The 17,218-nt window shown below is 41.6% G+C and overlaps 1 protein-coding gene across 1 annotated transcript in view; it reads right to left on the bottom strand.

The window, feature by feature from the left end:
- The window catches only part of Fam227b (family with sequence similarity 227 member B), a 161,971-nt gene that overhangs the window by 141,400 nt on the left and 3,353 nt on the right, over window positions 1-17,218 (bottom strand). The window contains exons 2-3 of the mRNA XM_038329974.1: window positions 10,805-10,917; window positions 8,849-8,902 (exon numbers count right to left, since the gene is read on the bottom strand). Coding sequence (XP_038185902.1) covers window positions 8,849-8,902; window positions 10,805-10,861 — 111 coding nt within the window. The 5' untranslated portion in view covers window positions 10,862-10,917. The remainder of the gene's footprint in view (window positions 1-8,848; window positions 8,903-10,804; window positions 10,918-17,218) is intronic.

The following is a 17,218-nucleotide window of genomic DNA, read 5'->3' as shown; positions in this document are numbered from 1 at the left end:
GGCTCAGTCACCTTCCCCATCTGTCGCCAGCTGGAGGTTCCCTCACGGTCCTGACTTTCTTTCTCATGTTCTCTCTCCTTCTGCTCCTCATCAGGACCTTGGGAGCTCAGTCCGGTGCTCCAAGGTGGGGCTCTGTCATTTTCTTCATCTATCGTCAGGTGGAGGTTCTATGGTGATATGCAAGAAATTCATCAGTATGGCTATAGGAACTGGCCTTTTCAGGCTCCCTCTCCTCAGCTGCCCAAGGAACTAACTGGGGGCGTCTCCCTGGAAACCTGGGAACCCCTCTAGGGTCAAGTCTCTTGACAACCCTCAGGTAGCTCCTTAAATTCAGATATATGCTTCCCTGCTCTCATATCCACCCTTCCTATATCCCAAGCACCCCATTCCTCCGAGCTCCCCCCGCTCTCCCCTTCACACTTTTCTCTCCCCATCTTCCCTTGGCCCAGTCTTGCCCAACCCTCAAGTTCCCAATTTTGCCTGGCGATCGTGTCTACTTCCAATATCCAGGAGGATTACTATATCTTTTTTGGGAGTTCACCTTCTTATTATCTTCTCAAGGATCCCAAACTTATAGGCTCGATGTCCTATAATCATGGCTAGAAACCGAATATGAGTGAGTACATCCCATGTTCATCTTTATGGGTCTGGGTTACCTCACTCAGAATAGTGTTTTCTATTTCCATCCATTTGCCTGCAAAATTCAAGATGTCATTGTTTTTTACCGCTGAGTAGTATTCTAGCATGTATATATTCCACAGTTTCTTCATCCATTCTTCCACTGAAGGGCATCTAGGCTGTCTCCAGGATCTGGCTATTACAAATAATGCTGCTATGAACATAGATGAGCATATGCTTTTGTTGTATGATTGGGCATCTCTTGGGTAGATTCCCAATAGTGGAATTGCTGGGTCCTGGGGTAGGTTGATCCCGAATTTCCTGAGAAACCGCCACACTGCTTTCCAAAGTGGTTGCACAAGTTTGCATTCCCACCAGCAATGGATGAGTGTGCCCCTTACCCCACAGCCTCTCCAGCAAAGGTTATTATTGGTGTTTTGGATTTTAGCCAATCTGACAGGTGTGAGATGATATCTCAAAGTTGTTTTGATTTGCATTTCCCTGATAGCTAGGGAGGTTGAGCATGACCTTAAGTGTCTTTTGGCCATTCGAACTTCTTCTGTTGAGAATTCTCTGTTCAGTTCATCGCCCCATTTTTTAATTGGGTTAATTGGCATTTTACCGTCTAGTCTCTTGAGTTCCTTATATATTTTAGAGATCAGACCTTTGTCAGTTGCAGGGTTGGTGAAGATCTTTTCCCAGTCAGTAGGCTGCCTTTGTGTCTTAGTGACAATGTCCTTTGCTTTACAGAAGCTGCTCAACTTCAGGAGGTCCCATTTATTCAATGTTGCCCTTAAAGTCTGTGCAGCTGGGGTTATGCATAGGAAACGGTTCCCTGTGCCCATTTGTTGTAGAGTACTTCCCACTTTCTCCTCTATCAATCTCAATGTGTTCAAATTAATATTGAGGTCTTTAATCCATTTGGACTTGAGTTTTGTGCATGGTGATAGATATGGATCTACTTTCATTCTTCTACAGGTTGACATCCAGTTATGCCAGCACCATTTGTTGAAGATGCCCTCTTTTTTCCATTGTGTACTTTTGGCTCCTTTATCAAAAATCAGGTGTTCATAGGTTTGTGGTTTAAGATCCGGGTCTTCTATACGATTCCATTGGTCAACTTCTCTGTTCTTATGCCAATACCAAGCCGTTTTCAATACTGTAGCTCTGTAATAGAGTTTGAAGTCAGGGATGGTAATGCCTCCAGAAGTACCTTTATTGTATAAGATTTTTTTGGCTATCCTGGGTTTCTTGTTTTTCCATATAAAGTTGATTATTGTCTTCTCAATCTCTGTGAAGAATTTTAATGGGACCTTGATTGGGATTGCATTGAATCTATAGATTGCTTTTGGTAGAATTGCCATTTTTACTATGTTGATCCTCCCAATCCACGAGCAGGGGAGATCCTTCCATTTTCTGGTATCCTCTTCAATTTCTTTCTTCAAAGACTTAAAGTTCTTGTCATATAAATCCTTCACTTCCTTGGTTAGCGATATTCCCAGATAACTTATGCTATTTGTGGCTATTGTGAAAGGTGATACTTCTCTGATTTCCCTCTCTGCTTCCTTATCCTTTGTGTATAGGAGGGCGACTGATTTTTTGGAGTTGATCTTGTATCCTGCCACGTTACTGAAGGAGTTTATCAGCTGTAGGAGTTCTTTGGTGGAGTTTTTGGGGTCGCTTATGTATACTATCATATCATCTGCAAATAATGAAAGTTTAACTTCTTCCTTTCCAAATTGGATCCCCTTGATTCCCTTATGTTGTCTTATTGCTATTGCTAGAACTTCAAGCACTATATTGAAGAGATAAGGAGAGAGTGGACAGCCTTGTCGTGTTCCTGAATTTAGTGGGATAGCCTTGAGTTTCTCTCCGTTTAATTTGATGTTAGCTGTCGGTTTGCTGTAAATAGCTTTTATTATATTTAGGAATGACCCTTGTATCCCTAATCTCTCCAAGACCTTTATCATAAAAGGGTGCTGAATTTTGTCAAATGCTTTTTCAGCATCTAATGAGATGACCATATGGTTTTTTTCCTTCAGTTTGTTTATATGATGGATTACATTAATAGATTTTCGTATGTTGAACCAGCCCTGCATCTCTGGGATGAAGCCTACTTGATCGTAATGGATAATTTTTCTAATGTGTTCTTGGATTCGGTTTGCCAGTATTTTATTGAGAATTTTTGCGTCCATGTTCATGAGTGAGATTGGCCTGTAATTCTCTTTCTTGGTTGAGTCTTTGTGTGGTTTAGGTATCAGGGTAACTGTAGCTTCATAGAAGGAATTTGGCAGTGACTCTTGTGTTTCTATATTATGAAATACCTTAAGGAGTATAGGTATTAGGTCTTCTTGGAAGTTCTGGTAGAATTCCGCATTGAAACCATCTGGTCCTGGGCTCTTTTTGGTAGGGAGGTTTCTGATAACAGTTTCTAATTCTTCGCGACTAACAGGACGATTTAGAGCATTTACCTGGTCCTGGTTTAACTTTGGTATATGGTATTTATCTAAAAAACTGTCCATTTCTTTTACATTTTCCAATTTTGTGGCATACAGGCTTTTGTAGTAAGATCTAATGATTTTCTGAATTTCCTCTGTGTCTGTGGTTATGTCCCCCTTTTCATTTCTGATCTTGTTAATTTGCGTGTTCTCCCTCTGCCGTTTGATTAGATTGGCTAAGGGTTTGTCAATCTTGTTGATTTTCTCCAAGAACCAGCTTCTTGTTTCATTGATTCTTTGGATTGTTTTCTGTGTTTCTATTTTGTTGATTTCTGCCCTCAGTTTGATTATTTCCAGTCTTCTACTTCTCCTAGGTGAGTCTGCTTCTTTTTTTTCCAGAGCTTTCAGGTGTGCTGTTAAGTCACCAATGAGTGCTTTCTCCGTTTTCTTTAAGTGGGCACTTAGTGCTATGAACTTTCCTCTTAGCACTGCTTTCATTGTGTCCCATAGGTTTGAGTATGTTGTGTCTTTGTTTTCATTAAATTCAAGAAAGACTTTAATTTCTTTCTTTATTTCTTCCTTGACCCAGGTGTGGGTCAGTAGTTGACTGTTCAGTTTCCATGAGTTTGTGGGCCTTCTGGGGGTAGCATTGTTGTTGAATTCTAATTTTAATCCATGGTGATCCGATAAGACACAGGTGGTTACTAATATTTTTTTGTAACTGTGGAAGTTTGCTTTGTTACCAAGTATATGGTCAATTTTCGAAAAGGTTCCATGAGCCGCAGAGAAGAAGGTATATTCTTTCCTATTTGGGTGGAATGTTCTATAGATGTCTGTTAAGTCCATTTGGTTCATTACCTCCATTAAGTCTTTCAATTCTCTGTTAGGTTTCTGTCTGATTGACCTGTCCATTGGTGAGAGAGGAGTGTTGAAGTCTCCAACTATTAGTGTGTGTGGTTTGATGGCTGCCTTGAGTTCTAGAAGTGTTTCTTTTACATAAGTGGGAGCTTTTATATTAGGGGCATAGATATTCAGGATTGAGACTTCATTCTGAAGGATTTTTCCTGTTATGAGTATAAAGTGTCCCTTTCCATCTCTTCTGATTGATTTTAGTTTGAAGTCAACTTTGTTGGAAATTAGTATGGCCACACCCGCTTGTTTCTTAGGGCCATTTGCTTGATAAACCTTTTCCCAACCCTTTACTCTGAGTAGGTGCCTGTCTTTGTGGTTGAGGTGTGTTTCTTGTAAACAGCAAAATGTTGGATTCTGTTTTCGTATCCAGTCTCTTAGCCTGTGCCTTTTTATAGGTGAATTGAGTCCATTGATATTAAGTGATATTAATGACCAGTGGTTGTTAACTTCAGTCATTTTTAGTAGTAGAGTTTGTGTGTTTCCCTTCTTCTAGTTGTGCTGGTGAAGGGTCGCTAGATGCCTGAGTTATTGTCGGCGTTGTTGGACTCCTTGGTTTGTGATTTTCCTTCTATTACTTTCTGCAAGGCTGGATTTGTGGCTGCGTATTGTTTAAATCTGTTTTTGTCCTGGAATATCTTGTTTTCTCCATCAATGGTGAATGCAAGCTTTGCTGGGTATAATAGTCTAGGCTTGCATCCATGTTCCCTAAGTGTCTGTAGCACATCTATCCAAGCTCTTCTGGCTTTCATGGTTTCCATTGAGAAATCAGGTGTAATTCTGATAGGTTTCCCTTTATATGTTACTTGACCTTTTTCCTTTGCAGCTCTTAATATCTGTTCTTTATTCTGTATGTTTTGTGTTTTGATTATTATATGGCGTGGGGATGCTTTCTTTTGATCCAGTCTATTTGGTGTTCTGTAGGCTTCTTGTACCTTCATAGGAACATCCTTCTTTAGGTTGGGGAAGTTTTCTTCTATAATTTTGTTGAATATGTTTTCTGGGCCTTTGAGTTGTAATTCTTCTCCTTCTTCTACCCCAATTATTCTTAGGTTTGGTCTTTTCATGGTGTCCCAGATTTCCTGAATGTTTTGTGTTAAGAATTTGTTAGATTTGTTTAGTTCTTTAATCTGTGAGTTTATTTCTTCTATAGTATCTTCAGAGTCCGAGATTCTTTCTTCCATCTCTTGTATTCGGTTGGAAATACTTGTCTCTGAAGTTTCTGTTCGTTTACTCAGAGTTTCCATTTCCAGTCGTCCCTCAGATTGTGTTTTCTTCAATACCTCCATTTCATTTATCAGGTCTTGTACTGTTTCCCTTACCTGTTTGATTGCTTTTTCTTGTTTTTCTTGTTTTTCTTGGGTATCTTTGAGAGATTTATTTATTTCGTCTACCTTTTTGTTTGTCATCTCCATTTCTTTATGGCAGTTTTTTACCTCCTGTTTAAGGTCCTCTATTATTTTTATAAAGTACTGTTTAATGTCGGTTTCTTCTATATCTTCTGGGGTAGGGTGTTCAATTCTTGTTGTTTCGGGATGTCTGGCTTGTGGTGATGTCATGTTGCCTTTCATGTTGTTGGAGGAGCTCCTGCATTGGCGCCTGCCCATCTCTTCCTTCAAAAGGAGCGCGGAGGTGTTTGGTGTCCCCAAAGAATGATGGATCCTCCCCAAAGAATGATGGATCCTCCTGCAGACTGTCGGGTCCCCTTGCAGGCCAAGCAGCTCTCAGACAAAGGCCTTCCTTGCTCCAGGCAGTCAAATGCAGGAGGGGACCTCCCACCGGCCTGGGTGCACTCAATTCCAGGTCCCCAGAGCCCAAACAGGCTGAGCTGTGGGATTTTGTGGCCCCAAAGACGGGAGGATGAGGCAGGGGGAGGGGGGGAGGATTCTGGGTGCAAGCTGGGAAGGGACAGGGAGAGAGAGGCAGTATCCGGGGAGAATAACCCCTGCAGGAAGAGCAGGAAGTGTGCTGGTGGCAGGGGGAGTTGTGGAGAGTCGGTGGTCCCTCACCGGGCAGCTGCCGCGGTTCGGGCACTCACTCCTCACTCACCCCAAAGAATGATGGATCCTTCTGCAGACTGTGAGGTCCCCTTGCAGGCCAAGCAGCTCTCAGACAAAGGCCTACCTTGCTCCGGGCAGTCAAATGAAGGAGGGGACCTCCCACCGGCCTGGGTGCACTCAATTCCAGGTCCCCAGAGCCCAAACAGGCTGAGCTGTGGGATTTTGTGGCCCCAAAGACGGGAGGATGAGGAAGGGGGAGGGGGGGAGGATTCTGGGTGCAAGCTGGGAAGGGACAGGGAGAGAGAGGCAGTATCCGGGGAGAATAACCCCTGCAGGAAGAGCAGGAAGTGTGCTGGTGGCAGGGGGGGTTGTGGAGAGTCGGTGGTCCCTCTCCGGGCAGCTGCCGCGGTTCGGGCACTCACTCCTCACTCACCCCAAAGAACGATGGATCCTCCTGCAGATTTTCAGGTCCCCTTGCAGGCCAAGCAGCTCTCGGACAAAGGCCTACCTTGCTCCGGGCAGTCAAATGAAGGAGGGGACCTCCCACCGGCCTGGGTGCACTCAATTCCAGGTCCCCAGAGCCCAAACAGGCTGAGCTGTGGGATTTTGTGGCCCCAAAGACGGGAGGATGAGGAAGGGGGAGGGGGGGGAGGATTCTGGGTGCAAGCTGGGAAGGGACAGGGAGAGAGAGGCGGTATCCGGGGAGAATAACCCCTGCAGGAAGAGCAGGAAGTGTGCTGGTGGCAGAGGGGGTTGTGGAGAGTCGGTGGTCCCTCTCCAGGCAGCTGCCGCGGTTCGGGCACTCACTCCTCACTCACCCCAAAGAACGATGGATCCTCCTGCAGATTTTCAGGTCCCCTTGCAGGCCAAGCAGCTCTCAGACAAAGGCCTACCTTGCTCCGGGCAGTCAAATGAAGGAGGGGACCTCCCACCGGCCTGGGAGCACTCAATTCCAGGTCCCCAGAGCCCAAACAGGCTGAGCTGTGGGATTTTGTGGCCCCAAAGACGGGAGGATGAGGAAGGGGGAGGGGGGGAGGATTCTGGGTGCAAGCTGGGAAGGGACAGGGAGAGAGAGGCAGTATCCGGGGAGAATAACCCCTGCAGGAAGAGCAGGAAGTGTGCTGGTGGCAGGGGGGGTTGTGGAGAGTCGGTGGTCCCTCTCCGGGCAGCTGCCGCGGTTCGGGCACTCACTCCTCACTCACCCCAAAGAACGATGGATCCTCCTGCAGATTTTCAGGTCCCCTTGCAGGCCAAGCAGCTCTCGGACAAAGGCCTACCTTGCTCCGGGCAGTCAAATGAAGGAGGGGACCTCCCACCGGCCTGGGTGCACTCAATTCCAGGTCCCCAGAGCCCAAACAGGCTGAGCTGTGGGATTTTGTGGCCCCAAAGACGGGAGGATGAGGCAGGGGGAGGGGGGGAGGATTCTGGGTGCAAGCTGGGAAGGGACAGGAAGAGAGAGGCAGTATCCGGGGAGAATAACCCCTGCAGGAAGAGCAGGAAGTGTGCTGGTGGCAAGGGGAGTTGTGGAGAGTCGGTGGTCCCTCACCGGGCAGCTGCCGCGGTTCGGGCACTCACTCCTCACTCACCCCAAAGAACGATGGATCCTCCTGCAGGCTTTCAGGTCCCCTTGCAGGCCAAGCAGCTCTCAGACAAAGGCCTACCTTGCTCCGGGCAGTCAAATGAAGGAGGGGACCTCCCACCGGCCTGGGTGCACTCAATTCCAGGTCCCCAGAGCCCAAACAGGCTGAGCTGTGGGATTTTGTGGCCCCAAAGACCGGAGGATGAGGCAGGGGGAGGGGGGGAGGATTCTGGGTGCGAGCTGGGAAGGGACAGCCACTTTTGTTCTTTTTGACTCAAATTGCTTTATTGGGAACTTTTTGTCTTACTGCTGTTTTACTTGCATATTATAGTTTCTGATTTTGTTTTTATGAGCTGTGTGTGTGTGTGTGTGTGTTCTTTGTGGTTTTTAAATTCTGGTTTGTTCCTTTTTGTTTTTGTTTGCTTGCTTGTTCACTTTCTAAAGGGGAAGAGAAGGAAATGGTGTGGAGTTGAGTGGATGGGGAGATGGGAAAGAACTGGTAGGAGCTGGGCAAAGTGGGAACCTTGATCAGAATATTTGTTTACAATGGTAAAAAAGAAGTAAGTTTTTAGAAACTGGTTTTATTTATTTTATTTTTAAATGAAATTCTTCCCCAAAATACTGGGACAAAAGCACTCATTTAAACACATATACCCACATAAAATTTCATTGCAATAATTTCATAGCAAATTCTGCTCACATTTTACATAAGTAGAAATAATTATACTTGAATTTATTAAATTTCAACACATCTCATTAAAATGTCACCTATCTTTCAAACTGACATCTTTATTCCAACCTTTATCTGACATACCTCAAAGTATGACAAACCCTAGCTTCACATTTGTAAACTAGTGAGCTCAGCTGATCCCCCGAGAAAACTCCTCAGGAATCCCAGGAACTCCAAAAAGACTTGGTAATTATACATAACCATATGAAAACTTATTTTGAATATTTCACTTTGATCCAATAATCAAGGAATATTGGTGTAAGTTTTCTACAAACTATCTGTGAGTATTAGTTGTGATGAGTGCCTAAGTAAGGGTAATTGTCAGATTTTCTTGAAGGTATAAATAAATATGACAAAAATCTTAGGAAAGTACACAGAATTGCATGCATAGGGCTAACAGTCTTTAAAATATGAAAACATTATTGTTAAAATCAACTGGAAATTATGTATGGTCCACTGAAAGGAAACAAATATGTGAAAACATTTTTATTATTTAATTTCCATTCTTCTTTCCATATCTAATGTTTTTAAAAGGTGTATTGGAAGGGAAATGAGGATAGGATGCTCTACTCACCCAGTTTTGAGTCTTTAAGAATTCTTCAAAGGTCTTTGGGGGATCGTGACATTTCTAATGAAGCAAAATCAGTCAATGGCATTAATTCTAATTGTACTTAACACATATAACCCCATAAGCAAATATAGTACTTAAGTTAGAAGTTTAAGAGCTGTAAGATACTATAAAACATTCATTTGTGTACTTTGCAAAGTCTAGGTTCTTTGAAAGGGGACAGAGATAAATGTTTAAATGTTGCCTCTACAAGAAATCCCAATGTGAATCTTGCTGAATGTTCTCATTTCAAATTCCAACAAGCGTTCCAAGATATTTTGAGTTATTGTGGACTGTATCCATAATAAACTCAGAGCCAGAAATATAATAAATATTCCTCTGTTGACAAGGAAGTCACAGGAAATTGTGAATATACTATGGAAGCTTCAGGCTAACAATTCATAATTCCATTTTTATTATGTATTAGTTTCTCTGTACATTGAAATATACTCAACAATAGACTAATTTTATCAAGATGAAACCTGAGTCATTGTCTTAGAGACTTTGTACACATTCCTCCTTTTGCGTAGATAATTCCCTGTCTGAAATTCTCTCTTTCCAAGCCCTTCTGGACCTATTCAGCTCTCTATTAAAATATCAAATTAAAAGTCACTTTTAGTTGGAAGCTTGAAAATTCAAGACCAATCTAACTACCTAGAAATACCTGTTTTAAAACAAAATATCTCACAAAGACAAAAACAGAAAGTCACTTTTATTCCCCAAGGAAGTTTCACCCTCCGAACCTTACAGTTTCACCAGGGTAACACTGAGCAGATTCCTGTCTCTAGAGAAACAGAGACTATGTACATTATAGTTTAATCACACAGATTATATACAGTGACTGCCACAAGCCTGTGAGTACTTGCTGTATGCACCACGTGATGAATAGGTAAGTAAATAGATACATGGGAGAAGTATCTAGGTATCTGAAAAATGCTAACATGTTTAGAGAATGAAAATACAGTGAGGAGAAGCTAGTGAAAGAGAGAGAGAGAGAGAGAGAGAGAGAGAGAGAGAGAGAGAGAGAGAGAGAGAGAGAGAGAGAATCCATAAATCTAATTCCTTAATAACTATGATGACAAGGCTGAGAAGAATGGAATTACATTTGAACTTATTACCACACTTATTGCACATTCACCAACAAATGGTCCAGTTTATAATACCACAGGGCTATGTTTTGTAAAACTAATTACACATTTGTAGTTAAATAGTAAATTTCATGCTCTTAATATTATTTAAATAGATAAATATCATTAAACATACAATTTATAGTAAAATAAATAATATAGGCAAACATTATAGAGAATAACAAGAATAAATGAAGTCAGGTGAGTATTAACAAAAACATGGAGCTCTGGGGCTAAGAAGATTGAAGAAGAGATGTGAGGGACAGAGTAAACAGAGGGTTAGAAAAAATAAATTTAAATGTTTTATTTTATTTTAATGGTTTTCAAATTATTCCAATTATAAAATGAAAATAATATCACATTTTACTTGAATTATAATAGAAAAAAATAATTGAAGGAGTTAAGTTTGCATAGAAAACTTGTCCAACTTCTATATGAAATTCACAGTCTGGAATAAAATGGAAATGAGGTAAGGAACGAGAAGATAAATGAGCATCTATTTTCATAAAAGCAGAGTGCTGTTCTGTGGAAATAATAAGGAAAAAAACAGGCCATATCCAAAGCATTCTTTTCTAGGTGTTAATAAAAACCAGCAGATACTGATAACCATGATGGGTCAATGTTATAACGCTTTATTTCCAACTTACCAAAGCACTAAGCTACATGCAGGGCTCCTCTCAGCACCAAGCTCAGGTCAACAGCAGGACAAGCCCATGAAGCCAGCCTTGCCGATGACCTGAAATCTAGACAGAACATACTCCCTGTAAACAAGCACAAATCCTCAACAGTTTCTTACCTGAGGGGCAGACTTCTGCTGCCACTGCATCTTAGCTTGGCCTGCCATGTTAAACATGAAGATGCAGAGAGATCAGCTGGGCCTTAGGTGTCAGTATGAGTTCAGGGAACAAACTGCAAAGATAGCCAAGTGCAAAAGCAGATGACTTAAATAACGCCCCTCTGTGTCACTTTAAAGCTTCACTTGTGCAGGTAGTCAACAAAGTCACAGTGGAGGAAGAGTATACACAAGGAAAGCTGCACAGATTGGTATATTCTTACAGCTTTAAATTTCAGAGTCTGAGCAGAGTTGAAAAAAATTAACCATCACTTGTAGTGTAAATTCTAATTGGTCTTAATAATAAAAAATTGGAGTTAGATATTAGGGGGTGAAAGCTGAAGGAGCCGAGAGGCAAGCAGCCAGCCACTAGTTCTTACCGCTACGAAATCCTCAGACTGTCTACAAATCCTCAAACTGAACGCCATCTCTATGAAACCTCAGACTGAATCCTCAGCACCTGTCTCCTCCAACCTTATATTCCTCTCTCTGCCCAGCCATATCACTTCTGTCTCCACCTTCATTGTGCTTGGATTAAAGGAGTGAGCCACCACCACTAACTGTTTCTCTTTTACACGGATTCAATCTCATGTAGCCCAGGGTGGCCTTGAACTCACAGAGATCCATCTGCCTCTCTCTCCCAAGTGCTGGGATTGAAGGTGTGCGCCACACTGCCTGGCATCTACGACTGACTAGTGTGGCAGCTCTGCACTCTGATCTCCAGGCAAGCTTTATTTGTTAAAGCACAAGCAAAATATCCCCACAGTCACTCCAAACTTCTCCTGGTTCAAATATCAAGAAAACAAGAAGGAATTAGAAGAGGCTGGAGGTTTAGTTAATACCAAATAAGCTTGATCGAATTAAGGTTACAGCTAACTCTAAGCTCAACTCAACTCCAAGAAGATTCTAGACCAGCCAGCCTTTTACTCTAAGAGGGTTCAGATTAGCTTTTTACTCTAAAAGCCAAATAAAGAAAAATGCCTGTGCGCTCCAAAACTAAAGACAATTAAATCTCGGCTTCTTTCCACAATGATTGTTACACAATGTTCAACAGTAAAACAATACAGAACAACCCAAGGCAGAAAAATGAGACTCTATAATCCAAGGGAAATGGTGCCAGTATAAATCAAGTACTTAGGAAGAAACCTACTGTAATAAGCAGACAAGGACTTAAAAACTACTATGAAGACATTAAAGATTTTATAATCTAGATTGAATAACAGTACATGAAGAAGACAGTGGGACTGCCCTGTAATCCCAGCTACTCAGCAAACTGACACATGAGGATTCCAAGTCTGATGGCTTCTTAGGCCATTTAGCAAGATCCTGACTCAAATCAGAAAGCGGGCAGTCTCTGCTCAGGACTATGGATTTAACCTCTGTTTCTTAGATTATGCTCTTTCATGCACACATATGGATTAAATAAAAGAGATTAGAACTCTTTTGAATAATTTGGGCCTACTCTTGGGTAAATGACAGAGTTAGTCTTTCTTTTATGCAGGTGGCCACACTAATTCCTACCATCCTGAATAAGATCTTCCCCATACAGATTTCATGTAACTGTAGTAAACAAAATAAACAGCCCCAGGCTTCTGAACTTCACATGATAGCCGTGCGATCTACAAATGCTGTCTCATCTGATGGACATCCATGGTTCTTGTGTAATTCTAATGTTTAACTGTGGGTCTCTGCATCTCTTTCCATTGGTTGCTGGGTGAAGCCTCCCTGATGACAACTGGGTGAGGCAATAGAATACATAGCAGAATATCATTAGGAATTCTTTCATTGACTTTTTTTGCCAGTCATGTTTGGTTCTCCCCTACACCTCTGAGCTAACCCAATGCTGGATCCTGGCACTCCAGGCATTGCCAGGGTTGAGTTTCCTCTCATGGTCGGGATCTCAAGCTGAGCCATTCATTAGTTGGCCATTCCCGCAATTTCTGTGCCACCTTTATTCCATCACATCTTGTAGGCAGGACAAATTGCAGGTTCAAGGTTTTGAGGCTGGGCTAGTGTCCCCTCCCTCCACTGGAAGTCTGGCTTGCTTACAGGGGATTCAGTCCAGGCTCTGTATTTATTATTATTGCTCTGTAGTACAGCTTGAAATCGGGGATGGTGATACTTCCCGAAGATCTTTACTGTACAGTTTTGTTCTTGTTCTTTTTTTTTTTTTTGATATCCTAGGTTTTTTGTTTTTCCATTAAAGTTAGTACTGTTCTTTTAAGGTCCATAAAGAATTGTGTTCAAATTTTGATGAGAATTGCATCGAATCTGTAGATAGCTTTTGGCAAGATGGCCATTTTTACTTTTAATCCTATTGATCCATGAGCATGGGAGATCTTTCTATCTTCTGATATCGTCTCTGATTTTTTCTTCAAAGACTTGAAGTTCTTGTCATACAGGTCTTTCACTTGCTTGGGTAGAGTCACTCCAAGATATTTCATATTATTTGTGGCTATTGTGAAGGGTATTGTTTCCTTGATTTCCTTCTTAGTCCATTTATCATTTGTGTATAGAAGAGCTACTGTTTTGTTTTTTGTTTTTATTTTTGTTTAATTTTGTATACAGTCACTTTGCTAAAGTTGTTTATCAGTTGTTGGAGTTTCTTGGTAGAATTTTTTGGGTCCTTATATATACTATATATTATCTGCAAATAATGATACTTTGGCTTTTTCCTTTCCATTTTTCCCTTTGATCTCCTTTAGTTATTTGTATTTTGCTAAAACGTCAAGTACTACATTGAATAGTATGGAGAGAATAGAAAGCCTTATCTTGTTTCTGATTTTAGTGGAATTCTTTTAAATTTTCCTCCATTAAATTTGATGTTGTCTTTATTAGGTTTAGGTATGCTCCCTGTATCCCTGAACTTGTATCCAAGTCCTGTATCCAAGACTTTTATCAAGGGCTGTCGGATTTTGTCAAAGGCTTTTTCAGAATCTAATGGGATGATCATCTGTTTTTTTTCTTTCAGATTATTTATATGGTGAATCACATTGACATATTTTTCATATGTTAATCATCCTAATCATCTTTAGGATAAACCCTACGTCATGGTGGATGACAGTCTTGATGTGTTTTTGGATTCGATTTGCAAGTATTTTATTGAGTATTTTTGCATCTAGTCTGAAATTCTCTTTCTTTGTTGAGCCTTTGTGTGGTGGGTATCAGAATGACTGGCCTTATACAATGAACTTGGCAATGTTCCTTCTGTTTCTGTTTTGTGTAATAATTTGAGGGCTACTGTCATTAGTTCTTCTTTATCTGGTAGAATTCTCTGTAAAAACCATCTGGCCCTGGGCTGTTTGTTTTTTCGGTTGGGAGACTCTTAATAATTGCCACTATTTCCTTGGGGGGTTGTATATCTAATTAAATGGTTTATCTTATTTTGATTTAACTTTGGTAAGTGATGTATATTGAGAAAAATGTTCACTTCTTTTAGATTTTCCAATGGAGTATAGGTTTTTTAAAATATTACCTAAGAGTTCTTTGGATTTCCTTGGTGTATGTCGAACTGCTCCCTCTCTAGAACATTCTTGTTAATGTCTTTTGGCAGCACACCACCATCTGTAACTAGCAGTGGGATGGAGAGGTCAGCTATAGTGAGTATTGCCAAAGATACTTCGAAAATGATTGTATACTGATTTTCATTTTCCAACAAGAGTGGATTAAAGCTTCACTAAGTATATCCTTACTAAGAATCTAAGATTTAAAAACATTTCTATAGATTCAGTAATGCCCTTTTTTGAGACAGAGATTTACTATGTTGTCCAAATTGGCCTCCAACTCATGATTCTCCTGCCTCAGCCTCCCTAGAAGCTGGGATTACAGATATGTACCACATGGAAGAGCCAAGCATCAATTATAAGTCACTTAATCATTTGGTTACATTGTGTGAAATGTACCAGTAAGTGATTTGCCATGCCAACAGTGGCATGTGCACACACAAAACTAGACAGGGTAGCACACTACACACTTAGCATGTAGTTGAATGTTATTGAATGAGCTGCACCTGTGCGTGGAGGGCAGCACAGTAGGTTTACTTATACTATGACCGTGAGTAACACTTGGGCTATGATGTGGCACAAAATCACAAGTACATAGCCTTTTCACAGTGGCTTCTTTCACCTAATAATGTACACTAAGGTCTTCTCATGCCTTGATAGTTCATTTTTAAGTATAATATTTGAATTGCATTTTGGGAATTTTGTACAATGTATTTTGATTATATTCACCTCCTCTCACAACTCCTACAGTATCTACCCTCTCTATCCTCAACCTCCTACAGACCCAACTTTGAGTTTTCATCATAAAACAAACAAACAAACAACAACAACAACAAAACCCCTCCACCCAAATTGTACTGCACAATTACTCCTGGGAATGAGGCCTACCCTGGAGCATGGTTTTGAGTCACTATACTTCCTATATTGTCAGATAATTGTTCCAATTCCTAGGAGGTACCTAAAGGACTGAAAATAAGAAACCTGTGATTCTGAGCCTAATATTTCTTCTAAAGAGGGACAGCTTTTGTCAGCAAGGTTTATTGTATTAAGCCTTTGATATTCTGTGGTTTCCTGGGATAGCAGCAAGCACTATGTTAGTTTATTTTAAAGGCTGCAAACTCTTTGATAATGCTTTTGGATATAGTAACTATGTCTCCTTTCCTATGATCTGGACAGGCCTAATATCTGACTTTGCAAGCAAAAAGAATAGGAGAGAAGTGACACGGTCTTTCTTGTTTTCTTTCTTTCTTTCTTTCTTTCTTTCTTTCTTTCTTTCTTTCTTTTGTTTTTTGTTTGTTTGTTTGTTTTGTTTTGAAGATAGGTCAAAAAGACATGTCATCTCAGCCTTCTAGGCAGCATCCCATTTGGAGTGTGTTCTGGTTAGGTTTTGTGAACCTGACATAAACTAGAGCCATTTGGGAAGAGGAAACCTCAACTGAGAAAACACCTCCATCAAACTGTCTGTAGATAAGCCTGTGTCTTCTTGATTAATGATTGATGTGGGTGGACCAATCCCATGGGGGAGGAAGAAGGGGGCACTGCCACCCCTAGGCAGTGTATAAAAAGCAGGCTGAGTAAACAATGGGGAGCAAGCCAGGGAGCAGAAGTCCTCCATGGCTTCTGTCTTAGTTCCTGCTTCCCTCAATGGGCTATGACCTGGAATTTAAGCCAAATAAACTCTTTCCTCCCTAAATTGCTTTTGGTCATGCTTTTAACACAGCAATAGAAACTCCCAGCCAAAGCTACTAAGTCTACTATGCTCCTGCTCACTGTGAGACATCCAGGTCACATATTGAGTTTACCAAAAGGAGTTCTGATGGTATGCTCAGTTTTTTTCCAGTCGGGTTACAAGAGAAAATCCATCTTACTGTGCACTAGACCACATGGTTGTTTTGAACTACTCTACTTTGGAGTGGTTATTACACAGACACCCTAGAACACTGGTAAATAGTAACACTTGCATTTTCATCCATACAACTAAATTGCTGTGATCAAACAGCACACATTTTCTTTTTTACATTTTACATTAAAAAGGAATATGCATGTAAACTATTTATCCCTGGCTTAGAAACTTAGTTATTGCTTTCCCCAGCCAGAAAGTTTTCCCCCTTCCCCAGCTAAATCAGTGCTATCATGCTTTCATAGTAATTTATAATAAAAGAAACATTTTTACAAACATTTTTACATTCTTGAAGGGAAATCTTCAGACTGTGGAGGGTGGACAATATGGAGCTATGTGTGTCTCTGTTCCCTATCTGCTGATGCTAATGTCCTTGGCACCTCGCCCAAAAAGAGCGGTCTAAAGGATGGTAAGTAGCTTTATAAGGCTCCTCTCCAGCCTCTTTTAAATTCTATTTTTTAATAGAATTTCCCACTCATGGCAAAGATCCCTACTCCCACTTTGGGGTGTGATTCTGAGAATTCATATATTGACCAATGTCTATTGTTCTATTTGTAATGGTCTGTCCTGTCCCTTTAAGAGACAAGCCCCTCCTACTCCATCCCCCTACGCCCACCCCTGTCCACTGCTGAGGCAGGCAGATCTTCCTCCCTGCTTGCAGCCCAAGCCCTTTCCTTTCCGTCTCTCTCCCAAAAGAGATAGTTGCTGCTGTGGCTCCTCTCCTCTCCCCTCTTCTCTCTCTCTCCCTCTCCCTCCTTCCCTCCCTCCCCCCCTCCCTTCCCCCCCCCTCTCTCTCTCTCCTCTTTTCCCTTCTCCCCTCCATAATCCACTAACTAAATATCTACCCTCACTCTGCATGGTGTGCCTATCCATCTTAGTATCTCACCCACCATGTGGCTCCCTGACTAGGACCCACTGGCCTTCATGGCCTGCAGGCCACTCAGGCGATTCCCACCAGGTGGCCCGCTGTGGTCT

Source organism: Arvicola amphibius, chromosome 5 (genome assembly GCF_903992535.2).
Source record: "Arvicola amphibius chromosome 5, mArvAmp1.2, whole genome shotgun sequence".
Lineage (NCBI taxonomy): Eukaryota > Metazoa > Chordata > Mammalia > Rodentia > Cricetidae > Arvicola > Arvicola amphibius.
The sequence above is the reverse complement of the archived record's forward strand: the minus strand, read 5'-3'. Positions and strand labels throughout refer to the sequence as shown.